At 42.9% G+C, this 9,305-nt stretch overlaps 1 protein-coding gene across 6 annotated transcripts in view; it reads right to left on the reverse strand.

The window, feature by feature from the left end:
- RNF17 (ring finger protein 17) overlaps window positions 1-8,957 on the reverse strand; it is a 54,003-nt gene extending 45,046 nt beyond the window's left edge. For 2 of the 6 annotated variants that reach the window (XR_014563546.1, XM_083735937.1), the window contains exons 1-2: window positions 2,269-2,531; window positions 178-233 (exon numbers count right to left, since the gene is read on the reverse strand). Coding sequence is in view for 2 of the 6 variants with exons in the window: in XM_083735937.1 (XP_083592063.1) it covers window positions 178-233; window positions 2,269-2,398 (186 nt within the window). In the remaining 4 variants the exon portion in view is untranslated. Of the gene's footprint in view, window positions 1-177; window positions 234-460; window positions 479-2,268; window positions 2,553-8,671; window positions 8,711-8,877 lie in introns of those variants that run through there. The other 4 variants (XM_083735938.1, XM_083735936.1, XM_083735940.1 and 1 more) reach the window with 4 other exon arrangements.
- Between the last annotated feature and the right edge of the window lie 348 nt (window positions 8,958-9,305).

A 9,305-nucleotide genomic window follows, 5' to 3' on the forward strand; every position in this document is an offset into this window, starting at 1 on the left:
TATCCCATCAGAGGCCGATTTAGGGCAGTGCAACCTAGGGGGCAGTGCAGGTGTCACAACTATGACACAGTAAGTGGAGCAGAATGGAAGGAGAGAGGTGAGGTGCCAAATTTTGAAATTTGAAAGTTTTAAGTCTGCCCTGATCCCATATATCCCCAAAGAAAGCAAATCAATTACTTGTGAAGTATAGCTATCATATGCACCAGCCCTGTTGGAATTCTGAATCTGCAAGTCTAAAAAGAAGAAAATAAAGAGACGCAAAAACAAGTTAGTATATGAATGCTCTTGTTATTTAAAACAAATTAACACACATTAGAGTAACACAACAAGCACTGAAGTTTGAAAACAGCAATTTCCATGTTTCCATAGGTCTTTGGCTGGTCAAGATGAGGGAGGAATTGGAGGAGACAGAATAGTTACGGCACTTCCAGAAAATGTACATATTGAGCACTCATCCTACCTTATCTGTTCACAGGTAGATTAGATGATTTTGGAGACTCAATGAACAGTCACACAAGATTTGTTTTAAGTGTTCTCCCACTTTCCAGTGCATTTTCTCATCACGTTCCTTACTGCAACAAGTTTTCTCTCTTGGGGAAGTAGGTTTGTTGTGAAAGAACTGCCAATCAAATAACTGCACAGCCTGAATTTGCCCAAAGACACCCCCTCGGGCCAGATTTAGGTTTGATAAGGCCCTAAGCTACTGAAGGTAATGGGGCCCTTTCTATGTCCAGCTGTCCTTTGTCAACAACAAATTGTTGCTGTTTTTTGCGTTGAATATATGCTATATGGTAATTTATGAACCTAATAGGCATTTAAAGCCATTTGCACATGCTGCCATGCAACCAGTCCATGCAGAATGTAGGAATCCTATATATAAATGAGCAAACCAGTGATTTTAGGAAGCAGGTTAACGGGCGGGGTCCATTACTTACATCATAGGAGCCTACACAACACAAAACACTGTTGCTGTATGTAGGTTTTATTTTATTTGTCTTTTATCTTATACTTTGGAAATGTACATCCAGCTTTTTTCCCTTTAAATTTTTTTGGGGCCCACCAGAGAGTGGGGCCCTAAGCTATAGCTTGTTTAGCTTATACATACTGACCCCCTGTCCCCCCAAAAAACAACAGCAACCTGGAAGCATTGTTGAGTAAGAAATTACAGGTTTTGCCTTTGGTTGACTTCTCCCTCACATAAATCTGGGTTTGCATTCTACCAAAGTCAAAAGCTGCAATCCTGTGCTACTTACATGAGCATCCCACTGAAAACACAGACTTTCTTGTGAGTAAAAATGCATAGGATAGGGTTTGGAAGGCAGGAAATAATATGCCATATGCTTATAAATTAAAAGTCAAGGCCAACTTCCATTGTAGGTAAGGTTTTCCAGAAGTCTAAAGGAACACCTAGCATTATTTACAGATGACCCTGAAAGTTAATTGATAAGAAACACCCCAACTCCAAAAAAAAAAAAAAAAAAAAAAGCCCAACCCCACAACAAATTAACAGCCTGAGAGCTTTCTGTATTTTAAGAATCGCTGCGCTGGGACCTAAACCTAAAGCAAGTGTGGGCGATGAGGGCCTAACCTAACAGAATATACTAATTTTCCGACTATAGGTTAGTCTTTTTTCAATCTTTCGATTTCTACACAAATCCTGCTCCATCACAAACGAAGGGGCAGTGGCGACCAAGCAGAGCTCCGAGGTAATATATGGTTTTACATTTGCGTTAAGTCACCTAAAGAACTTCATAATTAAAAAGTCGGGTCTCGCCGCTGGAAAGATGGCGGCCGACTGAGGCGGCCTCTCGCTCCTCGTCTGAACATGCCCGTCGCGTGTCGGGGAAAGGGAAAAAAGAGAGGACCCAGATGGCCTGCTTTTCTTCCAGGGAAACGGGAGGAGGCGTGAAATGAGATGGTTTTCCAGCCAAATGTTGCTGCGGAGGGAAGACGGGGCATCCCCGCCCAAGGGGTGTTTTGTGCAGTGACTCCCCAGGGAGGAAACGGACCGTAGTTTCGTACTTGCTCGAACCAAGCAACAAAACGCGACCGCAAACCTTCCCGAACTCAACAGGTCCCGTTTGCGAGGGTATAGGATCCGGCTGCGCGGGTTACTCCGCGGAGCGCGGGGGGGGGGGGTCCCGAGCCGCAGCCTCGCCTACTCGGAAGCAAGCAAGCCGCCTGCCCCGGATTAAGCGGGGTGTTGTTGTGGTTTTTGCAAAACCCTCTCCTCCTCCGAAGACGGAGCATCTTGTTCGCACACTCCACCTGAGCCGGCGTCTCTCAACACCCGTCGCGACGGGGCTCCGCGCTGCGGGCCGCCCTCGAAAGGGCTTTTCTGCTGGAACCTGCCTCGCCTCTTGGCGGAAGCGCCCGGGAAGGACGCCGCCGCCGCCATCTTCTCCGCCCTCTTTCCCTCCCCGCTTCTCCCTTCTTCTGCGCCTCGCGTTGCCCCGCGCGGCGCAAACCGGCCAAGATCCGAGTCACCGGCCAGCGCGAGCTCGAGCTCTTCTCCGTATTTGTTTGCGCCCACCTTCCCCGGCACGTGCGTTCCGACCAATAGAAACTCCTTAGCCTCCTTTCCGCAGCCAATCGCTGCATCTCGGGATGGAGCGGGGGCGGGAACCCTCAGTGTGTGCATGGCAATTTAAATATTGTAATAATAATAATAATAAATTTCTGTCCTATACGTGGGATGGGAATTCGCAGGAGAGCGCTACTGTACAATTGATTGTAATCATTGATATGTCTTTAAGGCGGATTTAATATATGTATATGGTTTTATTTCTGTTAATATTTGCTTGTGTTTTAATGGATGGTTTTTTCCTATGTTTTTAGCGGTTCTTGTTTTTATCTGTAAGCTCCCTTGGGTCCCGTCAGGGAAAAAGGCAGGATAATAATATTAATGATGATGATGATGATGATGATTGGGTTGAAACTGGGGGTTTGCAAGTGCAAAGGTACCATCTGTTATAATGCATTAATTACAAATTAATATTAACGCATCTATAGACAGGATCTTTCCCGCAGAATCACCCAAAGCGCTCCTTCCCCCCCAGCAACATTTTCTTCGCTTTTGGACAATGATGCTTTGCCCAATGGAGTTGAGCTTTATTATACTTGCATTTGCAATAGTGGCTAGTCCTTTACCACTAAATGTACCTCAAGCTTTGTTTCATTTTGATTCCCCCCCCCCCCAAACACCACCACTGTGCAAGTTCACATACACACACTACTTCAAAACTGGGAAGCAAAGACTGCCGGTCCCCCATCTTTGCTCTAACTACTGCATTACTGTAGTTGCTTTCTTTTTCCTCCTCTCACAGCTGCATCATATCTTGTTGCCTCAGTGCTGCGAAGCCCTCTCATTGTTTCAGGTATGTTTACCTCACAAAGCTAATAAGTACCTTATGTGGCAGAAAGCCCCTAGGATATTGGGTTTTCTGTTTTTAATAAGAAAAATAAATTGCAGATTTCAGACGCAAGATGGCAGCAAGGTTTAGCTATAATTAGAATGGCTGAGGATAGCCATACCTAATAAGATGGAACTATATCCCCCATCATTTTCTTGGCTTTGTGTGTTTTACAGAAACTCTACAGTGTTCTCAGCCCAGTGGTTCTCAACACAGATTATATTTATGCTAAACGTTTCATTCGTCAAAGCAAGAACCAATATAACTTTCCAATAGCTGTTTGGAAAGAATCCTATCAGTGCACAGATGGGTGGGTATTTTATCAGATGGGTTAAATTTACTGGAAAAGAAGCACCTGAATCTAAATTACCCATGCTTTTTCTCATGCAATCATCTAGGCAAATTCTGTGGATGACATGAAATGGAAATTATATGCAACTAAAGGCTCTTACTCCCAAGAACTATGTAGTTGTAGAATAACACTGAGGACACCCACTAATATATACTGTTATGTACTGAGTTGAATAGGATCCAAACTGCAGCAGTCCGATTGGTCCTAGAACAATAGGATTCAAAATGCAGCAGTCTGATTGGTCCTAGAACAATAGGATTCAGAATGCAACAGTCTGATTGGTCCTAGAACAATGCAGCAGTATGATTGGTCAGCAGGAGCCACCCAATCCATCTCCTGATAGAAGTGAATCCACAACCTGATTGGTTTACAGGAGAAGTCTGGAATTATCATGTGCAGCCCATTGTGTAAATAATGTATATAAAGCAGATACTTTGAGGGGACTTCCATTCCTCCTCAGCACTATGAGCTGAATAAAGACCATGAAATCACTTTGCGACTCTGAGTATATTTCATATACAATGTGTAGCTTATGGTGCAATCTGAGTATGTCTACTCAGAAGTAGGTCTCACTGAGCTGAATGGGATTTTATTCCTCACACTGTCATGAATTGCAGGACCAAATTCACGGTTTGCCAGATTAAATTTGAATTCAGTAACCAACTGTTCAATGGCACCTCCATGAATCTCTGAATGATTCAAAAAGGAATCTATTTAAAGCACCACATTCTTACAAGAAAGACCATATTCCCTCATATGAACCTGCCTGGGTTTTGAAACTTAAGGGAAGGCCCTTCTCTCTGTCATGCCACCCTCATAGGCATACTTGGTAGGGACAAGGGAGAGGGCCTTCTTGGTGGCTGCTCCCAGACTTCGGAACATGCTCCCAGAGAAGTTTGATTAGCTCCTTCCTTGTAGTCCTCCTGCTTATTCCACCACCTTATTCCACCTTATTTGAATAACTAATTGCTTTTAATGAAAGGGCTGTGCCGTGCTGTTTTTACTGTAGTTATTTGCATGGTTTTAATAGATTTTTTAATGTATATATACAGTAAGGTAAAGGTAAAGGGACCCCGACCGTTAAGTCCAGTCGCAAATGACTCTGGGGTTGCGGTGCTCATCTCGCTTTATTGGCCAAGGGAGCCGGCGTTTGCCTGCAGACAGCTTCCGGGTCATGTGGCGAGCATGACTAAGTCGCTTCTGGCGAACCAGAGCAGCGCACGGAAACACCGTTTACCTTCCCGCCGCAACGGTACCTATTTATGTACTTGCACTTTATGTGCTTTCGAACTGCTAGGTTGGCAGGAGCAGGGACTGAACAACGGGGACTCAGCCCATCACGGGGATTCGAACCGCCGACCTTCTGATCGGCAAGCCCTAGGTTCTGTGGCTGCCTTGAGTTTGTGTCAGGGAGAAAGGTGGGGTATAAATAATAGAATTGTAGATTTGGAAGGTACCCCAAGGTTCATCTGGTCCACCCCCCTGCAACTTATAAATAAATAAATATTTTAAAATTCACTAAATTGTTCAAGGACTACTGACATTATCAACTCCAGCTGCAGTCAAATACAGTGGTACCTCAGGTTAAGTACTTAATTCGTTCCGGAGGGCCGTTCTTAACCTGAAACTGTTCTTAACCTGAAGCACCACTTTAGCTAATGGGGCCTCCTGCTGCCGCCGTGCCGCTGGAGCATGATTTCTGTTCTCATCCTGAAGCAAAGTTTTTAACCTGAAGCACTATTTCCGGGTTAGCAGAGTCTGTAACCTGAAGTGTATGTAACCCGAGGTACCACTGTATAGTTGAAAAGTTTGCTCCCATCCAATTATCAGCCAACTTGCCTTGTAAAACTAGTGCAGGCAAGAGACTGCATACTCTGAAGCTAATGCGTGTGTGCAAAAATGCACCAACAAACTCTCAACTCTGAAAAAGAAGAAAATAAATCCACACCAACTTCTGACACTTTGAGAACAGTTGGTTCTCAAAGGTTCTGTGGAATAAACTCAATAATACACAAGCCTCCTATATGCAGAATTTATCCATTTCTTCCAAAGACAAGCAAGTAGAAACATACACACCAAGAGACAGAATCTCAGATCAAAACACTAGGCAGATAAATGTTTCTCACAAGCAGTTCATAGTTGTTCCCCAGAATCCTAAACATATCAACTCAGTGTTAAGTCACATTAAGATGCTGTCATTTATTCCTAGGAAATTATGCACAGGTTTGCAACTTTACAAATGCTTTATGCCTTGATAATTAAGAAACATTCTGGAAATGCCAGGAGAGAGTCCTTCGTTTCCTCTACCTCCTGATACCGTCCTCATTGTCGCAACACATTTCTGGTTTTAATATAATTTATTGTGCTTGTATTTTTCACAGTGGCGGGGAAGTCACGCTTTTTAAGTGGAGCAAAACCAAATCCCCGTGGCACATTACACAATGATCCCTGTAAGTGTAATTGCTAACAGATTAATCCTGTACCATGGAAGCTGTTCTGAGTGTTTTACCAGAAGGAACAGGGTGTCTTTAGAGCTTTGTGTTAATAAACGTATGCAGCAATTTGACAAGTACTATTACTGAATGAGGCAATCAATGGTGAGATTAAAGGGATATCTGCATAGATGAAACTTCAAACTAAGCTTTTAAAAATGAATTGTTCTAAGCAGGTTAATTCAGAAGTAATCTTTCAGAATGCAAAAGGGCCATATCCATACATATGCACATATTAATAAAGGTAGTTATGTGTGTGTGTGTTCCTCAGAATCATTTCACAGGTTGAAAATACTGTAGGGCTGTTTTATTAATATTGGAGGTAATCTCGATCTTGATCTCTATCACCTCTATCTGTATATCAAATCCAGAGAGAGCAGGCAATCCTGAAGGCAGAATACTTTTGTCAATTATCGGCCTTTTTGAAGGTGGCTCCCAGATCTGGGTCAGATTGGTTTAGACCTGCAAACTGAATATAATGGGATTTAAAGGCCTCCCCCCCCCCCTTAAAACTGAGATGCGTTGTGTTTAGCAATTTAAAATAAACATTTTTGTTAGGCCAAATTTTGTGCAACTTAATGCTGTAGCACAGCGAATTTAATTGTATGTATATTAACAGCAGCAACATTTACAGTAGCCAAACACTGGAGGACAGTGAACCTGGGTGGAATCTACACACATAGAAAAACCGTTCTGAAAATGCTTTTAAAAAATAAAAAAAGCGTTTTTAAAAATACATTGAATTTTCCATAAGGCTCACCATTGCCATCTAGTATCACATTGTACATTGCACTTAAAACACACTTTAAACATTTCATTTGCAGCTGTATAGCCGAGTCCCTGATGACAGCCTGGCAGCAGCAACTGCAGCTTGGCTTGATGGAAAAGTTAACCCATCAAGTTCAAGCGTGTCAAAATAATCAAACAGACACTTTTGACACCACCCCTAATTTCTGCATGGGTCATAGATACGCAGTTGCAAAAGAACTTGCACTGCATGGGAATCTATGGCAGGACTCTTATAATGCAATGTGTATAAGTGATATAATCGACTTCTGGAACAATACAGGGCACTTATCCAGGTTGTTGATGTGTAATATCATAACGTGTGCTTGCTTACAACTTACCCTCCATGCATCCATACTTTCTCTTACTATTTTAGTACCTGATCCAGAGGGAGACGATGGAGGGCATGAGACCAGCAAAGATGCCCCACATTGTCCTATACTGTACAGTGGTACCTCAGGATACAAACGCTTCGGGTTACAAACACCTCAGGTTACAGACTCCGCTAACCCGGAAGTAGTACCTCGGGTTAAGAACTTTACCTCAGGATGAGAACAGAAATCGCCTGGCAGCGGGAGGTCCCATTAGCTAAAGTGGTACCTCAGGTTAAGAACAGTTTCAGGTTAAGAACGGACCTCCGGAACGAATTAAGTTCTTAACCAGAGGTACCACTGTAATGCATTATGCAATAACTGAGCCTTACTGTACTGCTAAAGGAATCCTGTAAGTTGTTGACACATGCCTGTTTGTTGGACGGAAGCATGAGTACCATTAACAAAATTATGTCGATGTCAGATTTTTGTGGCAAATTCAATAAAAGTCAGCTCAATAAATGAGGCTGTGATGTGTTTTATTGGTGGGGTGCCTTCTCTCCCCCCTTTCCCCTCCCTTTTGCTTGCTCGTTTTGTTTTTTTGGTATAATTATGCATCTGCAATCAACTGTCAAAAGCCTGCTGCAAACATAATAGACAAAAGCAGCTAGCAAAATTGGTTTGTGATTCTTGATTGCAAATGAGTCTTCTGCTTCAGATACCGTAGTTCAAGTAGCGGTTTTCATAAACAGTTCAATTTCTGATCCTTTTAAGGCCTTGGTCTCTTGTCTATTAATATTTTTGGGTGTGTGTGTGTGGAGGGAAAGCATTATCATCAAGCTGGCAATCTACCCAAGATTTCAAAATGGCATGGAAATTAGTAATCACACATGATGAAAACATTTATGATATTACATTACATTCATTTTAGATCATTGGCAGACACATTTCAGGAAGGATAACAATATTATACAAATTCTAGTGCTCTAGTAAACAAAGGGATTTAAACACCATTGGCTGAGGCTGCTGGTAATATCCTCAGCTAAACTACCAATCATAATGTTTTAAAATCAAATTAGGATTTTCTTTTCCTCTTTGAAAGAATTCTGTGAGTAATAAGGAATAACTTAAGCCCCCTAGTTTTTTTTTATATTGCCTCTCAGTGCATTTGTTCAAAGGCATTTATTATAAACAATCTAATTCGCATATCATGTTATCCTGTCAAGAGAATGTAAAGATCTGATTTGGTATTTCCCCAGCAGGAGAAAACCTAGCTATAAGTGAGGAAAAGACTCAGCTGAGAGCTAGTTTTCTTACCTTCCTTCCTGTCTTAGGAATCAGCCAGTAGCTTCAGATCTCCTCAGTGGCGTAGCGTGGGGGGTGCAGGGGGGGCTGGCTGCACCGGGTGCAACATCTGGGGGTTAGGGTTAGGGGGCGCAAATCCACAGGTTAGGGGGCGCAAATCTATGAGTTAGGGGGTGCAAATTACTTGCCCCGGGTGCTGACAAGCCACGCTACGCCACTGGATCTCCTGGAATACATTCCTCCTTGGCCCAAAACAAAAAATGCACCACAACTTAACTCTTTCACAGAGTGACAAATATATGTATATAGTCTGAAGGACTGAAGGAGTTGGTTTCTTTTTTCCTCCTCAAGGCTTAGGTTAGCCAGGGATGGGGAACCTCATACCCAAGGGCCAAATGCGACCCTCCAGACTTCTCAATCTGGCCCTTTGAACTCTTCTCAGGCTACATCCTTAACTTGCTTTGCATCTTCCTTGAGTCAAGGAATGCGTTTTATGAAGTACAGAAGTCACCAGAACGTTCTGGTGCATTCTAAGGTTTTAAAACGAATTACATTGGCTCCCAGTATGTTTCCGAGCACAATTCAAAGTGTTGGTGCTGACCTTTAAAGTCCTAAACGGCCTTGGCCCAGTATACCTGAAGGAGCG

This window comes from Podarcis gaigeae, assembly GCF_964106915.1.
Source record: "Podarcis gaigeae genome assembly, chromosome: 4".
NCBI lineage: Eukaryota > Metazoa > Chordata > Lepidosauria > Squamata > Lacertidae > Podarcis > Podarcis gaigeae.